The sequence below is a fragment of the Pelobates fuscus genome, chromosome 2 (genome assembly GCF_036172605.1).
Source record: "Pelobates fuscus isolate aPelFus1 chromosome 2, aPelFus1.pri, whole genome shotgun sequence".
In the NCBI taxonomy this organism is placed as follows: Eukaryota; Metazoa; Chordata; class Amphibia; order Anura; family Pelobatidae; genus Pelobates; species Pelobates fuscus.
The window spans coordinates 305,441,085-305,463,278 of record NC_086318.1 but is presented as its reverse complement, the minus strand read 5'-3'; the positions used below and the strand labels follow the sequence as shown (position 1 = coordinate 305,463,278).

At 43.6% G+C, this 22,194-nt stretch overlaps 1 protein-coding gene across 1 annotated transcript in view; it reads left to right on the top strand.

The window, feature by feature from the left end:
* The window catches only part of LOC134586308 (G-protein coupled receptor family C group 6 member A-like), a 41,831-nt gene that overhangs the window by 327 nt on the left and 19,310 nt on the right, over positions 1-22,194 (top strand). The window contains exon 2 of the mRNA XM_063441788.1: positions 10,500-10,794. Coding sequence (XP_063297858.1) covers positions 10,500-10,794 — 295 coding nt within the window. The remainder of the gene's footprint in view (positions 1-10,499; positions 10,795-22,194) is intronic.

Here is a 22,194-nt window from a genome sequence, read left to right as displayed (position 1 = left end):
ACTGTTAATTAATGTAAACACATAGCTATGCTCTCTGTGATATTTGTCTTATTAATTGGTAAGTACCAATGTAGTAACTTAATAATTAACGATATTAAATTATCCTCATATCTTACACCACACTAATGCTGATATATTTGTACTGGGTAAGTACTTTTACATCCTTTAAAACTGTATTTTTCAATTTTATAGTTGTAATTATACAAGTAATAATGAATACAAGAAAAGATAAATAATTTCCTGCACTCACGTTTAATATCCCTTAATATCCCTTAAAAGCCGGGTGCTAGCAAGCCATGGCTAGTGTTATCCATATATCCAAAGATAGGCTGTAGCACTCACAGATAAAAGTCCAAAATTTAATAATACATGGTTAAAAGACGATCAGCGTTTCAGTCCTACTTGGAGGACTTTCATCAGGATCAAAGTCTTTTACTGTTTTAATAATTATTTGAAAGGTGGCCTTATGTAAGTAAATTAATATTAACTGTTAATTATTGTAAACGCATAGCTATGCTTTCTGTGATATTTGTTTTATTAATTGGCAAGTACCAATTGGTTAAATTAAAATGTAATTATATTAAATTATAGTATTAAACTATAAAATTAACCGAAAAAATAACTATAGTAAACAAAGGGCTGAAAACATAGACTAAGTAAAAATACAAACTGACATCTACCTACATCTTCACTAAACAGAGACATGAACTAGAGATTGAACTGCAAAATTCACGTTATAGCCAATATAGTAGCAAATATGACTATACTGTAGTTAAAGGATCACTATAGTGTCAGGAAAACAAAGTGGTTTTCCTGACACTATAGTGCCCTGAGGGTGCCCCCACCCTCAGGGTCCCCCTCCCGTTAAAACCCCTTCAGTTGCTTACCTTATTCAAGCGCCGGGCTACCTTGGCGCTGGTGACCTCTCCTCCCCCGCCAATGTCAGCTCCCTCTGCCGACGTCAGCAGATCCGAACACCCATGTGCGGCAAGTGCCGCGCACGCATTCAAGCTGTCAATAGGAAAGCATATTTCAATGCTTTCCTATGGATGCTCTGCGTTATGGAGGCATAATATGCCTCCAGCGTTGCAGATGCGCCTCTAGTGGCTGTTCAGGGGACAGCCACTAGAGGCTGGCTTAACCCTGCAGTGTAAACATAGCAGTTTCTCTGAAACTGCTATGTTTGCATCTGCAGGATTAAAACCCGAGGGACCTGGCACCCAGACCAGTTCATTGAGCTGAAGTGGTCTGGGTGACTATAGTGTCCCTTTAAGTAAAAAAAAAAAAAAAATCTTTCTAGATCAGCTATTATTGTCTTTGATCCCATATACTAGCTGGTGTTACTCATGTATAACATAATGGTTATGTGATGATTGATGATTCTGGGTAGAGAAAACAGCACCCTACTTTGCTTTAAACAGGCAATTCCACATAAGGGTACTAAATTAGGTAGCTATCCATTAAACAGCTGAAAGTGCAAAAAAACAGCTCCTTGACTTGGTATCCTTAAATAGGGCAATCCCACATAAGGGTACCAAATTAAGGAGCCATCTACTAAACAGCTGACAGTGCAAAAATAGAAAAGACCATTTTTAAAAAAAAAATTTGCTCTTCTAGTTGCATAGTGGATACATCCCTAATTTGGTACCATTAATAATGGCAAATCCATGTAAGGATACCAAATTAAGGGGGCTATCTACTAAAAACAGCAAAAAAATTGAGAAAACAAAACAAAACTACTTTTCTTAATTTTGCTGTTTGCTGTTAAACTGCAGTTAATTTGCTTTCCTTATGGAAAAAATGGACTATAAAACATTCTTTTAACTCATTCTAAATTAATTTGTTTTCAATTTGTTTCGGATTCTGCCACTTTGGAATTTGGAAGCTTCTAAATTGCAAAATTTCAGGAAGATTAAAGAAATTTGATTCTGAACTAAACAAATGTGCATGTTTAACTAGGAGTAAAGTCCCACTAAATAAGCAGAACTAATATAATGAATCCTTTCAGTGCAACTTTAAAAAGTGCCACCAAGCCCACTGGGCTCCCACAACGCCCACTGGACAAACAAGCTGTGAAAAACATACACACTGACAAACAAATATGAAACAAATAAAGGGAGGGGGGGGGGGGAAGCTGTTCACAACTGATAATTAAGATGGCTGCTGTACTGTAAAATGGCAACCTGTTTATACTAGCCCACCCATCTACCCAAACTACTCCACCCACCCTAAACCACTTTACCCATTCCTCCCTCACACTCACATGTCCCTGTTCCTGCTTAAGCCCTGCCTGGCCCCTCAGGGTCTTGTGCGTTAGTAGAGGGTAACTGTGTATGGGCATAAACCTGACCCTTGTTAAACCCCAACCTTTGCTTCCAATGAAAACACACCAGACTTGCTTTGGATTAAAATAGGCCACAGCTTTATTAAAATATAAATATATAAATATTTAAACTTCAACTTTATAACATAAAACACTATATACATAATTACTCAGTAAATAGATACGTCACTGAATACCACCTTGCCAACCAACCATAACTTAAGGGGAGCTGCCCCCTCCCCCTTGTTCCAAACAGCACAAAGCCTTTTCTGGGGCCTACCATTGCATAATGCTAACCACTAGCCTGTTAGTTGGCTCAATGGGCATGTCCGTTATCCATCACTTAGCCTGAGGTTAGGGGAGGGACAGCCCTACCCATTCAATTTCCATGGACCCCTGGTCCAACCTCCAGTTGACAAGGGCTATATACCGCCACATGCCCGCTTGGCATCCACACGCCCACAGGGCGTCCACAAGCCCGATGGGCTCCCACATGCCCGCTGGGCTCTCACAATGCCCACTGGGCACCCACCAAGCCCGCTGGGCTCCCACCACGCCTACTTGGCATACACATGCCCGCTGGGCAAACAAGCTGTGACAAACAGACACACTTACAAACAAACATGAAACAAATAAAGGGAGGGAGGGCGGGCGGGTGGGTGGGAAGCTGTTCCCAATTGATAATTAAGATGGCTGCTGTACTGTAAGATGGCACCCTATTTATACTAGCCCACCCATCGACCCATCCTAAACCACATTCCTCTGTATACACTCCCCTCACAACTCACATGTCCCTGTTCCTGCCTAGGCCCTGCATGGCTCCTCAGGGTCTGTCAAGCTGATAGGGTCTGTCACAAAAATATATATACCAAATGTATGCCTGCATGCAGACGATTGTGGGGAGACATACCAGGTAGGAGCCCAACATATGGTCTTTACCTCTTCCTCTTTCATATATGGTAAGATGGAGTGTAACAGTGCCCACACTAGGGTTCAGGGAATTCTTCTACCTATACCTTTACCATAAGGTAACAGTGTTCCAGTTCTCTAATACTTCAAATTCTAGGCAAAAGATGCCCAATCCCTCTGACTCTATTAATAATGCTATCGGAAATCCAGCTGGTTCCTAGTCCCCTCATCCTAATGCATAAATGTCACGACTAGTAATGTGGTCCAGCACGCAGAGACTATGTAAACATATACATAGGTAAGAAAAGGAAAATAACAGGATAGAGCGTAAACCGGACCTTAGAATGGCCGGACTAATACGCTAGAGACAGAGAATGGTCAAAGGGAAAGCCGAGGTCAAGGAAGCCAGAAAATACTCAATACCAATAAAACAAGCCAAGTCAGGGAAACCAGAGATCAGAATAACCAGGGAAACGCCAATGATCAGGATACCAGGAAATCAGAATCACGGAAATAGCACTCTCAGGAAATCAGGAAACTGAAACCACGACATGGCAAAGTAATGGGAAAAGCTAGGGGTTTAAATACCCCTCTCTAGGCTATGATTGGTCAGAGGGCGACCTCTGACCCCAAAACGTGCGTGTGCGTTGACGTCGTGACGTCACGCACACGTTGGTATAATTTTCGGGGGCGGAGCTACTCTTAGGCGCGACCACGTGGTCGGCGCCATGTTTGATTCGGGCGTGATGCCCGGAAGAACGGAAGGAGCGGTTCCCGGCTCGCCGACGAGCAGGTAAGCTTGTGTTGTCGGCGTGGCCGTGCCGGTCGGGCACGGCCGTGAGGCTCGGCGGGCCGGTGACCGCAACAATAAAGATGACCTTTCACCTCTAAATTAAAATAGTCTGTAGATAGGAGTTGTGGCGAAACCAACCTCGCCACGAAGCACTGGAGAAGCCTGGTTGCTCGCCTGTTGCCTCTGGACTATGGCCCCATGTTAAACAGCCTTTTTTTCCCCTGCAGAAAAGGCTTGTTCATGCCTTTCTGCCTGGCATTCGGTAGATTCAATCTACTGAACAAACAACCGAATGCCTGGAACACCTGTATTGGGAGTGTGTCGGCAATTTACCTCCCAGAAGCTGCGGTTAACCGCAGCCTATTTGACGAATGCTGGGTGGCCTTTGTTCGTTTGCCAAACACGTGGCGGTGGCCATTTTAAAGTCCCGAACGGCCAGCGGTGTTTGATGAAAAACCCATGGAACTAGAAACGGACACTACTTGGCACGAACACCGCTGAAGCCGCCAACCTCCCTTCTCGTTCGGTAGAAAGCTCACGAACGTCCTTGTATTCAGGACTTTTGTCACGAAAAGCCATACCCCAGATAGCCATCCTGTGGAGTCTATTCGTATGGAGAACAGACTATGTGAACACTTTGACTCCACGGCGATTGGACTGTGTGCATAGGATCTGAGCGCTATTCAGTACTTTTGTGCCCTCAGATCTCAGCTATCTGGGGACACATTGAATGCCTGTATTATATCATAGTATTGCAAAGTTATATGTTTTTATGCATTTTTCCAATTGTCACCTAAGAGGGCGTTTAGGCTCTGTCCAGGGAGATAATTGAATTACTTCCCAATTATCTCCCGGGCAGAGCAAAGGGTCCTGGGTAATTAAAGGGGAATGGCTATGTGTGTAACTCTGTGATTGGCTATTGTATTGTCTTTGTCACAGTCTCCCATTTGGTCCCCTAGGGGAGTGTCCACCAGATGGGAGACCTGCATAAATACTGGGCAGGTAGACCCCATTAAAACAGATCACCTACTGACCTTCAACATGGAGCATTGTCTCGTCTTTGGGGGAATTAATTTGTATGGTTTGACTATTTGCTGGTTCAGGAGTGTAAACCTATTCGTATAGTTTTTCCCGTTCGTGTGTATGGAGTATTCGTATGTTTGAGAGGCTTCATATGTTTCCGATTCGGGAGTTTGGAGAATTCGTGTGTTTCTCAATTCGGGAGATTGGTGTTCTACAGTAGCTGCCTGTGTCTCTGGAAGGGAAGATCTCCTAAACGGTGGTTTAACCCCTTTTATGCCTGGGGTGCCGTTACAGGAGTCAACAAGTCCCTAACCAATCATATAATAATCTCTACATACCACTCTCTATTCACTGTTAGGGATGAGGATGGTGGCTCATAAGTAAAGTCAGAACACTGAACAGCTGACTTGCTTAATTACACTTTTTTACTGTCTTCAGAGCTTAAGTCATAAATATGTAAACCAAACTAGAGCAATACAAACTGTGAAAAGTATGTAATAAATGATTATAAACTTGGTCAGGTTGCATTGTTGCATACATCTCTCAGCTATGGAAGTTTTTAAGCCCCTCCCCCATTTTCTTTTACCCACCCATCTCATTGTACAGCAGCAGGAGAGAGAATCCTAATCACACCAATCAGACTCCCTGCCTTCTCCCAATGTCACAATGTTGCAAGCTGAAGAGATTTTCTTACCGCATATGTGTAAATCCGCCAGGCAAGGCCAATAAACTTTTCCAGCATTTCTAGGGATAGGACCCACCTGGAGTGGCCGTGAAAAGCATAGGAAATTAGAAGCAGGTACATATGAAAAAAATAAAGCCAGACTTACCTACTTTTTTGGCTTTTCAGGGAGCTCTAGTGGTTATAGTGCTTGGAGTGTTCCTTTACAGGTGGCCTACTGTTAATAATTCTTTATTTTGTACATTTTGTAATTTGAACAAGCACATTGCACATATTGGAAACATTTCAAATAAGAGGTTCAATAGGGTACAGAATAAAAAAAGGGTTAGCATGTGTTGTGTCTTCATACAGGCATATAATAAATCTTGAATTTTCATGAAGGTATTAAAGTATATAGTTATATATTTAGCTTAGTCATCCTTTACTTTGTTGACACAGGCCATTAAACAAGTTACAAAACAGGAGGAAACATACAGGAAAATAGAGGAATTAGTGGGTACTTTATATAATATGGGCAGACGTACAGTAAGGTGAGGCATTCATAGAGGGGACTCAGTAGTGAAGTCCCGGGGCATGCAATATGCCATGCATTTCCGTAGTGATCAGGAGAATGCTATTTTGTTTGGTTAATTGTAATTAATTATTACACTCTTTGGGGTGCAACCAGGGTCAGCTGATGTGCTAATATCATGGATTGCCTTGATGATTAAACACATTGTGGTCTTGTCTCCCAAGGGGTTAAAGAGGGGGGGGGAAGAGGGGAGAGAAGAGAAAATATATGGGAAGAAACAAAAAGAGTAAAAAAAAAACAAGGATGTATGATCGAAGGAGAAAGATTGGGAAGTAAAAATAGAAGGAGTGTCCGTGAAGAGTAGAAGAGTGCAATCAGAATTGTTGGTAGGGAGACGTTGTTGAAGGGGCAATGGGTGTCCCCATGAGTCACAGAGGTCAAGTCCCCTTAGGAGGATAGTGGAAATACAAAGATCCAAGGATCTCAGATTTTGTTAAAGTGATTTGTGGTGTTGTGGATTAGAGCAGAGACTTTGTCCATTTTCATGGCGTCTTCCACTTTTCTCTTGATTATATATTTGGAAGGGATGCCAGGGCTTCCCCACTTCTCCATCACCGCACGCCTGGCAGCTAGTGTGATCTTACAATATATAAGTTTGATTTCTGCTCTGGGGGTTTCTTTGTGTGGTTTGGAATGAAGACATATCCATGGGTCCATAGTTATGGTTGTGTATAGTACTTTAGACACTAAGTGAGAAACCTGGAGCCATAATTGATTTATATGTGTGCCTTTCCACCACAGATGGACATAGGTGCTTTTCCCAACAGCCTTTCCAACTCAAATCCGTATCCAATCTGCCAATTTGTTTCAACCTGAGAGGAGGGAAGTACCATCTCAGTAGGGCTTTATAAGCTTGCTCCTTATAGTCGAAACAAATGGGGACCATGGCCATAGTTTCCCAGATGTCTCCCAAGTCCAACGTTTTTTCTGGGGGTTTAGACCCTCTCCCATGCCATTTGATAGGATAGAGAGCACTATGTGAAGGTTTGGGTGATGTGGGAGTATACTATATAGATTTGCCCTTTTTGTACAGGGTGTATCATTCTTGTTTTTCTTCAAAAGAGGTGGAACCTGCCTTTTTGTTGTCTGGGATATTTAAAAAGATTTTTAATTGAAAATATCTGAAATGGTCAAAAGTGGTGAGAAGTGGTCTTCCTTAGTAAATTATCAAATTGTATGAGCTGTTGGTCATGGTAAAAGTGATGGAGTCTGACCAGGTCATTGTTTTCAAATAGGACAAAGTCAGCGGTTGTCATGCCCAGGGTGAATAGGGTGTTGCATAATATTGGCATTAGTGGAAAGGGTCAGATGTGAGGGAACACTTGTGGGCCATCTTGTCCCAAGTTCAGAAAGATAGAAGTAAAGTTGGTGAGGTAGTGGGAAGGGGTGACAGAGTCAGTTTCGGTAACCACAAGCACAGTGAGAGTAGGTCTCTGATTAGGGTATTATGTTATACATAACAAATTAGGACAAAAAGCACGGGAGAGAGGGGACATACCTGTCATGTGCCGTTCCGGATATTAAATGACGGTGGATTGGTGAGAGGAAGGAGTAGATTTGCCATAGGCTTGGAGTACAAAATGGTCAGTGCGTCCATAAAGGTCTGTGGGAAGCCAAATTTGCAGAGGATAGCGAATAATAAAGGCCAGAGTAGTCTCTCAAATGCTTTTTCGGCGTAAAGGGATAAGAATAGCATTGAGATGCATCTGTGGGTAACGGCCCAAGTAAGGTCAAAAGTGCGTTTGGTGTTGTCACTGGCTTGTCTGGAGGGGATGAATCTGACTTGGTCCAGGTATCTTTAGGAGGAATGGGTTCAGTCTGTCAGCTAGGAGTTTTTAAAATAGTTTCATGTTCACGTTTAAAAGTGATATAGTGCCAAAGTGTCCGGGTTCTGAGTCAGTATTGGTGGATTAGGGCAGTAGGCATATGTTTGCTTGGAACATATCGTGTGGTATCGGTTCTCCCTGCAATATGGAATTGAAGAGAGTGCATAAGTGTGGAAGTAGGGTCACAGCATCAGGCATTTATTAGGTTTAAGCAATTTGAAGACTTTTGCAATTTCCTCTTCAGTGACCGGTGTGGCCAGTATTTTTGCCGCATCGGAAGTGAGTGAGGGTTAAGCTATCGATTTGAGGTACCAGTCTGTAAGGTCTGTGATCGAGGTAAGGTTTTGGCGAGCATTCGGGTTGTGATCATACAGCGAGGAGAAATATTCCAGGAAAACTTTAGCTACTTGGTCTGGGTTGTCTCGAGTGTGTCCGCCAGGGGCCGTAATTTTAGAAAATTACTTTTAAACCTCTCCCTCCCTGGAAACTTTTAAATTATGTACTAATGAATTTAGATGTTTTGCCTTATATCTTTTCTCATGCAAGTTCACCTATCGGTTGAATTAGGGTGATTAAATGAATGTTTATCTACTAATGATGTTATCATTGATTAGTTTTGTACAATTGTGTTACAATTTATAACTTAATTGTATGCCTTATATGATTTGTCATGTGGCAGTTTGGTGTTAGCTTGAAAAAGATCTCAGTGGAGATCGAAACGTTGCACTTTGATTCTGTTTTCCAATAAAACTGCAGCACTAGACCCTGAGTGCCTGGACCATACTTTTGTTTTATCATTGGAATCAGGGGAAGCAACAGGACTATTACATGAGTGCGGATTCCTCTTTTTGTTAATTTGTTGCATATAATTTCCAGGAAGAGATTTTGAACACTTTTTAAATACATCACCCACACCCACTTTTCTCTAAGCCTCCAGAATGAATCCTGAAAGAAAAAGGACTCCTGCAGATTAAAAACAGAGGTTTGTTTATTTCCACACTCACCTTCCTTGATGTATACGGAAGAAAAATTATTATTTAAAATATCTGCCTTTTCTTGATCTTTATTTACTACACCCATCTCTGATTTCAGTGAACCTACACTTTAATTTTTTCAAATATAAGTACTTAAAAAACATTTTGGGGGACTGGTATTTGGCTATCACTTTTTCATTTTCTAGTTTAATCCACCAAATCATATTTTTATAGGCTGCACTGGCTTCCTTATATTTTATGATTTATCTGATTTAAGTGCTTTAAATACCATTATCTTTTTTTTAGAGCTTGAATTTTCATATTCATCCCAGCAGTAACAGCTTTAAAACCATCTCATGCAGTTATTTTGTAAAAGCCACTTGAACATCTGATAGCCCTTGAGACAACTCGTACTAGGATAGCGTGTCAGAAGCAAGTGAGTTAGAATATGTGTAGACATCATTTTGAGAGCTTTTAGCCTGGTCATACTTTGAATGAGCTGGTGTTCTAGCTCCATTGTGAGATTTATGTTTGTTAGGTGTCATTAGGTGGCATTGTATCAGAGTGTTATCAGCATTACTTTTTTTTAGTTGCTGTGGCCTGTAGTGGTGTGAAAAGGTGCTTCATGTCCAAGAAACCCCTGTTTTGCTTTCTTTAGACCTTTTTGTATTTTTTCTCTTTTTTTATTTGCTGTTATAGTTTTTTCATTATATCTTTTTTTGTGAATACTTTTTAATAATTACATTTAAGTGAATGACATCAAGAAAGACAGCTATATTATTTCCATTTTTCTATCGCTTAATGTCAATCATATTTACATTTCTCGTATACTGTTTCTTTAAACATATTTTTCTATTTTTTTCCTTTGGATCCTTTTAATTAATGGGCAGATTAATGTTTATTCAAGCCAATCCTCTGCTTGCTATTTGTTTTTTAAACAGTTGCATCTTTGATTAGGATCTATGACTAAACCGTGGGGATAATATGCGTTGCTGTGCTCTTCAGTGTGGTAATTATGCATTATTGTTAATTTATATTTAAGCCTACCAGTAAGTTAATTTATGGTTTGTAGTGCTAAAAAAACTTTTATTTATTTAGCAATTAGGTTAAAATTGAAATCTGGGCATATGGGTGGAATAAAAGTCTCTTCATTAACTCATCACAAGCTTTCTTGTGTGCTCTCATTAATAAGTTTCTTTCTAGGTAATTAGGTAAAAAGTTATTATTTACCTTATTTATGAATGTAGTGTTGGGTATATTCAGACAATATAAAGTTGGTCATAAATGTTGTCATATATTCTGTTAGCTGATGAATACGCACCATATACTTCAAGGACATTCTCTGTAACTCAAGCTTTTTTATTTTTTATTTTTTTTATTTCTATATATCTTTTCCAGCTTAAACGAAGACATGGTTGTTAATGCCTTTGCTATGATGTATTCTATTGAAGAGATTAATAATTCCACTCTCTTGCCTGGGATTAAATTGGGTTATGCAATCTATGACTCGTGCTCTGATGTCTCCAAAGCCATTCAGTCAACAATAAAACTATTTCCAGAATTGAACTCACTGTACAACTCTCCAAAATGCAGCTCCGAAATAATGCCTACTGTGAAAGCAGTCGTAGGAGAAATTCATTCAGAAATTTCTATTGCAATTTCTCGCATTCTCAGTCTTCACTCTATACCTCAGGTAAAAATCACAAAAAGGGACATTTATGAAATGTTTTTTCTATATACAGATGTATGCATACAGCCTTTCCAATTTCAGTGATACCATCCTGGTTTTGGGATCCAGTCCTACCATCCCCATTTTATTCCTTGGTATCCACATCTAATTGTCCCAGTCAGCCAGCTGTGCAGATATGCCAGTTTGGTATGCCCTTTCTAAGTGACATTACTTATTTTTGGAGTCGCCACTAATACAAGTGGAGTCACTAGCATGAAAAAGTTTAATAGATTGACCCTTGCACAGAAAGTATTCCAAACAAGGGTTGGTCAGTGTGGCGGGTACCCAGTGGCAGAACTACCATGGTCGCAGGGGTCGCAGCTGTGACCTGGCCCATCACTCCAGGGGTCCCGGCCGCCCCACGGACCAATGCGACCGGGTGCCCGCCGCCATGTGTTGCAACCCTGACCCTCACAGTATAAAGGCGGTGGCTGTGGATTTTCAGGGGGCCCAGTCAGCGCTGCAGTGCTTTAGCAGCGTGACCACGCCCCCTGATATGACATCACAGCTGAGAGGAAGTGACTGCCCCATCACTCCTCCCGGCTTACAATGGGAGCCCCGCGGGAGGAGGAGAGGAGGGAGTCAGAGTGGGAACTCCCATCAGGCTGAGCTACCACTGGACTCCAGGGCAATCACTCTCCTGTATCTAAAATGTAGGAAACAGGAGGGTGACTAAAATATTTTGTATATGTGTGTGTTTGTTTGCATGTATGTATGTGTGTCTGTATGTGTCTGTGTGTGTATCTCTGTATATGTGTGTGTGTGTCTATGTGTGTATCTCTGTATATGTGTGTGTGGACAACGTATAGGAGGGGGAGGGTAGACATATGGTGGGGTGGCGGGGGGTAGACGTATGGTGTGGGGGCCCCATGCAATATTTGCACCGGTGCTCCATGGTTTCTAGTTATGCCTCTGGTGGTACCAATTCCACCCAGGGTATAACCCTTACAATTATGTATGACATTATCTTAGTCCCCCAATGTAATGATTGTACTCAGTTAGCAAACATATAAAACTACTGTTCAAGTGTTCAATTTTGGCAAGGAGAAATAAAGCCTTACAAGTCACTGACTAGACATCCAAATGGATAATCTGTTGCTAAATTGTATCTATTTCTTCACAGACTATTTACTGTTTAGTATATTCTAAACAATTGAAGATTATGCTAGCTTTAGTGTACTTATAATCTTAATTTTAGTAATGACAGGAGGCGAGTATTTTGCATTAAACTCTCTTTACTAACTCACACAGCAGTAAAGAAAAGTGAAACATTAACCAATCAAAATGCAATAGGAAGCATAGTATTCACAGTGATAAGGCTCCTCCCCCTCTTTCGAAAGCGACATCATGAATAAAGTTCCACAGAGTCCAAAGTCCAGTAACATGCACCAACGGGCGACTATCCAATAACGAAATTTGAACAGGTGAAGTTGCAACGGTGTCCGTCCTGAGAATGAGCTGTAAAGCCACGGAATTACACTGAAAGAGAATGTGAAATAGGTTAGGTACCGGTCTGGAAACTGGTTAAATTAATGGTAACAGCCCACGATTAGCTACAGGAATATCATATTACCGACTATAACGATTGAATAGAACACTAAACACAAGAAAACAACCAAGTCTACTGACTATAAAAGCCCAGAATGAGCATACACAAACAGAGACTGAAGCAATATAGAGGCAGAGGTGACATAGGAGGTATATATACTTACTTGAGTCTTATCACCAAAGGGAGGGATGGGCGGGGAAATACTTGCCTCCTGTCATTACTAAAATTAAGATTATAAGTACACTAAAGCTAGCATAATCTTCAATTTTACCACATGACAGGAGGCTTCCTATTTTGCATTTTTAACGCTGATGCAGGAGAGATGAGGCTGCTCCCGAGCTTGGGCGGTGGTAAAACGTCCGGAAGGTAGATTCTCGCGACCAGTCCGCGGAATGTAGGATATCTGCCAGAGAAGCACTCGCCGAGAAAGCCGAAGAAGCCGCCGCCCCGTGAACGGAGTGGGCTCCGAAGAACTCTTCCACCCCCGCCAGTAATAGAATCCACCTTATCCACCTGGCGAGGGTAGTAACCGAGACTGGCACGTGTGGTCTAACGTAAGATACCAAAAGTTGTCCTGAAGAGGAGACCCTGAGTGGAGATGTGACCTCCACATACCGACGTAGGGCAGCAACCACGCAGAGCTGTGGATCAGAAGGGAAAAACGAATAAAAGACCGACGTAGAGTCTGATTCCGTCCGACGTGAGACTCGAAAGTTAACTCCCTCTGGGGAGACCGAAAAGGCGTCGACGTCGAATGCACAGACGTCCGATACCCGGCGGAACGATACTAGGCAGAGCAGGAGCGTCAGTTTGGCTGAGAGCTGTCGGAGGGATAGTCTGCCATTTTCCAGCCAGTCCCTCAGGAATCGTACGACCACCTCGACGTCCCATAAGCGGGAGTATTTGGGTTTTGGGGGCCTCTGTAACCGAATGCCCCTCAGAAGTCTGCAGACCAGGGGGTCTTTCCCTACGGGGATCCCCATGACCGGGACACGGGCCACCGAAATCGCGGAGCGTACAACATTTAGAGAGCGGTAAGAACGACTCGCGGAAAAAAGAAAGGAAAGAAAATTCAAAATGGCCGTTACAGGGGCAGTAAAGGGATCGATGTTCAGTTCACTGCACCAAGAGGACTAGGAATTCCAAGCTGATAGGTAACATCACCTGGTACCTGGAGCCCATGAATCCCATATGAGATCTCTAGCTGCCTGCGATAGCTCGCTGGTTTGCCAGGCACCCCTGAAAGAGTCCAAGCCACCAAGGTGAGATGGTCTTCCAGGATGAGGGTTGCCTTTTGGGTCCGTGAGGAGCGTTGAATAGGATGGTATGAGAAGCGGATCCATGAAGGACGATGCTAGGAGGTCCGGGAACCAGGGTTGGCCCCGCCATAGGGGAGCGATGAGGAGCAGAGACCCTCGTGGGTCTTTAGGTACTGAATCGTCCTCACTATCATGGCGAACGGGGGAAAAGCATATGCTCCCCTGGTTGGCCATGGTTGGAGGAATGCGTCCACTGCCCTGCTCTCTGGGTCCAGGAGCCAGCTGAAGTAGTTGGTTGTCTGTTTGTTGTTGCGTGACGCAAACAGATCCAGGTGAAAGGGACCCCTCCTGTACAAGAGGCGCTGGAAGATCTGTGGGTCCAGTCTCCAGTCACTGCTGTCTCGCCAGTGGCGCGAGATCCAGTCCGCAGTCAGGTTTGTTTCTCCCGGGAGATATTATGCTATGAGGGAGATTTTGCGTGGCAGGCAGAAGTCGAAGATCCGATTTGTTATCTCCAAGAGGAGTTGGGATCATTCACCTCCCAAGCGGTTGATGTAGCGGACCAGAGAGACGTTGTCCATCCGGAGGAGGATGCAACAGTTCGACCTGTCTCTTGCCAGGCTGTGGATCGCGAATGACCCTGCCAGGAGTTCCAGACAATTTATGTGAAGGTTGAGGTCTTGGGAACTCCAGGCGCCGCCTGTCGACCTGCCTTCGCAAGTGGCGCCCCAGAGGCTGGCGTCCGATTTCAGGACTGTGTCGGGAGTGCTCCCGAAGATGGCCCGGCCGTTCCATGCCTCCATGCTGTCCAACCACCCACATCTGAGTTCCTGTTTGACCTCCTCCATTACCGGGATGGTTTGATCGTAGGAAGGGTTCTGGCGAAGGAAGGACGTCTTCAGGCATTGCATCTCTCTGTAGTGGAGCGGCCCAAGGAAGATTGCCTGGATGGAAGCGGATAATAGGCCTACTATTCGTGCCAAGCTGTGGAGTGGAATGGAGTGGCAGCGGATGACCCGGCGTAGTTATTTTCTGATGGCCGTGATCTTTGAGGCTGGCAGTCGCAGAGTGCTGGACGTGGAGTCTATCTTGAAGCCCAAGAATTGTATGGTCTGGGCTGGAGATATCGCTGACTTCTGGTAGTTCACCACAAATCCTAGGGACGTCAGGAATCGGATGGTATATCGCATGTGTTGAGTCAGTCTGGACTTGTCTGAGCAAAACAGAAGCAGGTCGTCCAGGTAGATAATGCAACGAATGCCTTGTGTTCGTAGATGTGCAACTACTGGCTTCAGCAGCTTGGTGAAGCACCATGGGGCTGAGCTGAGGCCGAATGGAAGGCATGTGAACTGCCATGGTAGGCCGTGCCACTGAAACCTGAGGAATTGTCGGCATGAGTTGTGGACGGGTACTGACAAGTATGCGTCCTTGAGGTCCAATCTTGTGAACCAGTCCCCGTCTTGAAGGAGGTCTCTTAAAAGGTGGATGCCTTCAATTTTGAAATGCCTGTACATTACGTACGCGTTGAGCCTCCTCAGATTTATGACTGGTCTGAAATCTCCCGTTTTCTTTTTCACCAGAAAAATATTGCTGAAGAAACCCCCTTCGTTTGGAGCGGATTCGATCGCCCCTTTCGTCAGGAGTTCTTGCAGTTTGCCGTCGATGAGTTGGCGATCCTCTGCGGAGCACTGTATAGGGTGTGGAGGGGTAGTCTGGTGTGGGATGTCCACAAAATCGATGATGTAGCCTTGCACTGTCTGGCAGATCCATGCGTCCACGGAGATGGTGGTCCAGTTCTGAAAATATAGAGCGATACGACCTGCAGTACGTGGGGAAAAAGGTACAGGAGTCACCTGTGGGGAAGCGTGCTCTGCCACGACCACGTGGTCCTTTGCCTCGGTCGGCTCCTCTGGTATAAGAGAAGGGTTGTCTGATGCCCACTTCCAGGTAGAAGGGCTGAGGTCTGTGGGAATGGGGGCCTGATGGCCAGAAGTGTCTGGCTGCACGGTCCCTATGGCGGCCAGCCCGTCCAAAAACACCCCGACTGGGGTAGCCCCTGAAGACCCGTTTCATCGAAGACTGAGCTTTATTAAGGGATGTGAATATATTAACATGTTTGTTCAGTTCTTTCAAGAAAGCTTCTCCAAACAACTTGCCCTGTGCCAGCGGTCCTAACTCCTTGGTGCCTAATTCCACCAGCTTACCGTCAATGCGGAGCAATGCTGCTTTACGCCTCTCAGAGGAGAGGGCTACGTTGGTGTTACCAACAAAACAGAAGCACCTTTGTGGCCATTCCCTAATATCATGAGCCCATTCTTTTACCATGCCGGTATCAAACTGGTCAGCCCGTGTAAAAGCGTCATCCGCCAAATACATGATGCGGGCAAGTGGGCCAATGGAGTCCAGCAATTTGTCCTGGACTCTGTGGAATCCTTTTTCCACGCCTCTTCGGGGGTCACGGCCACCCCGAGACATGAAGGTGGTCATGACCTGGTCAAATTCGGGGGTCTGAGCTACATGGTCAGGGAGCGAAGGGCGAGGGCATTCGGAGCATAGGCGGTTATGCACCGTTTTGTCCAGCGGTTTGCGGAGCCACAGGTGCATAAATTTGGAGAGGTGTTCAGGGGGGGGTCAGTCTGCCGAGTGTGGATGTCTGATATTACGAGGGTCGAAGAGGCGTTGCCCAGTGGGGTCCAGGATGGCTTCCCCCTCTTCCTGGGCAGACGCGAGCTCATCTGGTAGTTGGATGTCATCCAGGAATGTGCCTCGTAAGAAACTGGTTTGGAATCCGGCGTCCGAGCCCCACTCATCGTCATGTGAGTCGGAATCCGCAGCCCTCCACTTGTCTAGTACAGCCACGGAGTGCGAGTGATCTTCCCCCTCATCTGAGGAGTAGCCGTGTTGTGGGGCGGGGGTAGGTCGGGTTGGCTTATGGCGTTTGGTTGGAGCCTTGCCTTTGCCCGGGACAACGTTCCCCTTTTCGCCCTTCCAGTGGCGTTTGATAGGTCGTGGGTCAGCTTGTGTGTGCGATTCTGAAGCCTCAGAATCATAGTCATGGTGTGGGGCTTTAGTGGAAGACATGGTTAGATCGGCTGATGCCGTCATGACCCTGGAAAGCGCTTTCTCCATAGATGCGGAGATGGCTTCAGTAACCATAGCCTGAAAATCTGCAGGGTTTTGGGAAGTTTCCATAGTGTTTTAGGAGCAGGACCGGTATAGATTAGAATCTTGTTTGGCACAAGGTATACGTTGGACTAGGGGTCAGTATGTGGTGTGGATCACAGTAGGTGAAGGCACCAGTGGTACCTGTAGAACCCCAGCAGGGTATAAGTATATATAAAATAAAATAAGATAAGACTGTTAGCACCCCATCAGGGTGGGTATGTAAAATCCAAGTGTGTGGTATAAGAATACCAGCTTCCCCAGCAGGGTAGATTGGGTTTTTGCACTGGGCTTCACCCAGGTATGTATATGTATATGAGGATGGCACAAAATCTACCTGCATAGAAGATTACAGGGCTTCACCTGATTATATACATATATAGGTGGCACAAAATCCACCTGAAAGCAGCAATAACGAAAGGGCCTCACCCAATTATATATATAGGAAGGTGGCACAACATCCACCCAATATCAGTAAGGGTATAGTGGTCCACCACTGTATGGGACTAACAGCCATTATAGTAGGTTAGATATGCAAAAAAACTAACCTGCTGACCCCTGCCTGGATGGTGTGCTATGTATTTGCGGTCGGGAGCTGAAATGACGGAGATCACGGGTCTCCTAAGATGGCGGCCGTAAATCTTGCGAGACGCGAGATCCAATATGGCCGCCGGAGAGACGGGAAAGGGGTTTCCCGCCATGCCGGCTAGTGATTGCAGCTGAGAGGCCGCGAGGAAAACAGTTAGGGTGGAGGGTGAGCGTTACCCTCATGGACTAAACCAACGATCCGATCTCGGGGAAAGTGAGATCGGAAAGTGCCGTGGGACCAGTAAAAACTGAAAATAATGTAACCAAAGATAAAATAAAGTCAAGATAAATATAAATAAATATAAATAAATAAATAGAAATAAATAGAAATAAAATATAGATTGAGGGAAAGATACCAATATACAAATACAAGTCCCTGAGGGTAGGGAAGGAAAAAACAGCAGGGAAGAATTCCTGAGAGGAGACAGTACAATGTAAAAGGGGGGGAACAGAAAGTCCTAAGAGACAGATTGGGAAAAAAAAACCCTATTAGAGAAACATCCAAAGATAAGGAGAAATCACAAAAGGTAACACAATTCAATACAATTAAGGGAAGAGCCAAAAACTCTGACCTGTCTGCTGATGGAGCAGTAAAGAAAGAGGGGGAGGAGCCTTATCACTGTGAATACTATGCTTCCTATTGCATTTTGATTGGTTAATGTTTCACTTTTCTTTACTGCTGTGTGAGTTAGTAAAGAGAGTTTGATGCAAAATAGGAAGCCTCCTGTCATGTGGTAAAATTACCTTATTTTTGTTCAAATACCATATTACCATATATACCATATTTTGAGTCACTAGAATGATCCTTTGACCTATTCACCACTGTCCAAATTTCACAACTCCCAATGTTGATTAAAGATAGATAGATAGATAGATAGATAGATAGATAGGTGGAACTTTCCCTTACTCTTCTTCTGCAAACACTACACAGACCAATAAATGGCACAGATAACAGTAGTGCTACTTAACTTTCTGTAACTTTCATATATCCCTGTACAGCATAGATTTCTGGGTGTTATACTTCAATTATCAGCTTTCCAGTATGGAAAGAACTAACTACTGTACAATACATATAGCTGCATTATTAAATTATAAATGGGGAAAATGAGAGGGACAGGAAGGCAGAGAGGCCTTACGGAAGGAAACTTCAATATGTTTTTAAAATCAGAACCCAACCTGCATGATTCATTATAAACTAACCTGCAGAGTGCATCTACTATGTGGGTGTTTGGAATAATTATTATTTTTACAATGATGAGTCAATGTGTTTTTTTAACAACATTAACATCACCATTAAGATCTGATGTCATGAAAAACATACACTGATTAGCCACAAAATTAAAAACACCTAATTAATATCATGTAGGTCCACCACGTGCTGCCAATACAGCTGTGAAGTGATGAGCCATGGACCCCACAATATCTTTAAATGTGTCCTGTGGTATCTAGCACCAGGACATTAGCAGCACATCATTTAAGTCCTGCAAGCGAGGTGGGCCCTCGTTAGATTGGATTTGTTGTTCTAGCACATCCGTCAGATGTTGAATCTGGAGACCAAGGCAACACCATGAACTCTTGTTATGTTCTTCAAACCATTCCTGAACAATTTTGTGCAGTGTGGCAATGTGCATTTTTTTGCTGAAAGAAGCGACTTTTATCAGTGAATACCATCACCATGAAGAGGTGTACATGGTCTGCAACTATCTCTAGGTATGTGGTACATGTCAAAGAAACACCCGCATGAATGCTAGAATCCAAGATTACCAAGCAGAATATTGCCCATTACATAATATTGCCGCCGCCAGCCTGCCTTCTTCCCATAGTGCATCCTGCTGCTTTCTCTTAACCAAATGGTGCAACTGATCTAAAATGTGATTCATGTTCTGATGTTCACTTCCCGATTGAAGATGCTTTTGTCATCATGGGTTCTGTGACCGATTCTGCGGCTATGAAGCCCCATACATAGCAAACTGGAATGCACAATGTATTCTGACACCTTTCTAACATGGCCAGAAAGACTTGGTCATCTATGACCCTGATGCTGGTTTCCTTCATTGCACCACTTTTGGTAGGTACTAACCACTGCATATTGGCAACACCCCTCAAGACTTTCTGTTTTGGAGATGCTCTGACCCGGTCATCTAATCATCACTATTTGGCCCTTGTCAAAGTCACTCAGACTTTCCCCCTTGTCCATTTGTCCTGCTTCCAGCACATGAAATTCAAAAACTAACTGTTTACTTGCTGCCTAATATATCCTACCATTTGACAGGTATCATTGTAATAATATAATCAATGTTTTTCACTTCACCGGTCAGTGATTTTAATGTTGTTGCTGATCAGTGTCTTTACAGGGACGCTCCGGGCACAAATACCAATAACATTTGATAGCTTTTTGCATCATTAATATTCTGTATTTTTGTATTCTCAAATCTTGAATCTTTCCTGTTATCTGCCCTCAACTCCTGTTAATTATCATTGAAACTCCTTCTCCCTCAGGATCAATGTGTCTGAAAAGACTGCTCGGAAGTAAAGTTATTGCCACACTCCACTTATAGTTAGGGGCTTCACTGCAGCACTGGGACATGGGTTAAGGTGAGGGTTAAAATGTTGTTTAGGAACTAATTGTGTTCTCCTGAAGAGCCGCCTGACTGGCAAAACATACGTCAGGGCTCTATCTTACACCCAGCTTAGACTGCAGATCACTTTTTAATGCACTTTAGATGATTAGCGTGCTATATACTAACTGATGCTCACAGACCTCCATGAGCGATATTCATCAGCAGCAGTCATACCTGGGTGTTCAAGACCTTAAACCTGTTTTGGAATTCTGCTACATATGGATAGACAGTGACAGTTAGATTCTTTCCTTGACAGGTGCCTTCGAAGGCACAGAATAGCATATTACCACAGTTACTATTTATATTTCTTCAGCTAAGGATAAAGTTAGCTGAATTTATTTCTTTATAGGTGCCCTTGAAGGCACATATTAGCGAACCCTTGCCTTACACTATCTATTCATCCTTGTGTAGTGCACTACTACCTTTAGTCACTTTTCTGTATATTTTGTATATGTGTAGCAGCATTATTTTCCTGCCATTTTTTTGACGGTATTTAATATTTAAAAATGGTGATTCCTAACAGCAGTGCCATAGGGTGATCCTCTACATTCACCAGGTTTTAAACCACTCTGATTATTTAATTTACTTACTCTGTCCCAACAGTCCTTATCACCTTTCACTCTACCTAGCAGCCGCTGCACTCTGTCTGTATTTCTGTATTAGTAAGGACCACCTTACACAATACATTGCATACTTTTGGTTATTGTATCAGGCTGCATTTTCAAGATTAACTGCAACAAAGTATGTACTTTACATATAACATTACAGCAGACACAGCGGTCTGTCACTGATTTATTCATTCCTTTACTCACAGGGAGATTACTAGGTGGAGATTACTCCACCTAGTGGCAATATTTGAGATTGTCTTTACTTGTATTTTTCCTTTTTTCTCCTTTGTGCAAATATTAAACATTAAGTTTTAGTTATTTATCCTTTATACCCTAGGGCTAAGAGCTAATTCCTCTCGTCTCTCATTAGGAACTAATTTAGCCCCTCTCAATTCTTATTCAAATCCTAACTCTAGAAGTTAACCCTGGACATAATTGTAAATATTTTTTTCCCCTAGGTGTCAGTAAATGTAGCCCTAATTGTAACCCTTACCTTTAACCCTAATTGTCCCATGTCCCAGAGCTGCAATAATGCCCTGTGACAATCTACCAGATGGTTTGCTTGGAGAGAAACTCAGTTACAGTGGAACGGCAACCCCTTGAAAACCCTAGCTTATCAGGTGCCTGAGAGTGACACGAAAACCTGGAAGATCTATTAGGGCATGAGTGCATTTAATTACAAAATACGTGATAAAACCAGAAAGAAACAGTCAGGAGGTCCAATGGTCAGGGCTGGCAGCTAGGGAGTGTAGTCCAAACTCAAACAGAAGGTAATAAGCTGGAAAATCCATGCAGGAGACAAGTAAATTAGGTCAGCGTTGAAACCAAAGGTCAGAAGCCAAGAACTCTATCAGAAAAGTAACCAGGAACCTGGCATCAGGAACCTGGATGTTAGTAGACTCTAGCAAGCACCAGATCAACCAAGCACTGACCAAGTGCAGTGGTTGGGTATTTTTAGGGAGTCTTAGTTATGTGTCTGGCCCCCACCCCCTGCAGGTGGAGCCCCCAGTGACTTTAAAGGACCTTCACCATCTTGGCCATGTCACAGCTCCACCCTCTGCTCCACGTCCAGCTCTCCTTCAAGGCACATGGATGTCCACATGGCAGCCAACATCTTGCCAAAGCAATGCCATCGCGGAGCCAGATTAAGACAGCAGGGCGCACCATAAGAGCAGCAGAAGCAACAAGATGAAGAGGGCACACTGGTGTAGGTAAGTGCTGGCATGCAACATTACAAGCTCCTAACTAGAAGCTGAGTGTGACGGTTACTTTACTCACCTCACAGGACCTGGCCATGCTGCCTTTTCAGACATGGGGATCCCTAGGGAGGAGGAGATCCGATGATGGATAACAGGTGTTATAGTTTTTGCATAAAATAAATAAATGTTTTGCACAATGCTGTACCATAAGCCGACTTCTTTAGCTACATTCCCTCACTCCAGGAAAACAACCAGGTTTAGAGGGAGAGGACAAGGTGGCCTATAATAAGGATAACACTACCTGGTTATAGTTTCTCTGACTGTCTGCAGTTAGTTTGTGAATTAAAAGCCTCTCACTCAGTTCTGTTGGGACTGAGA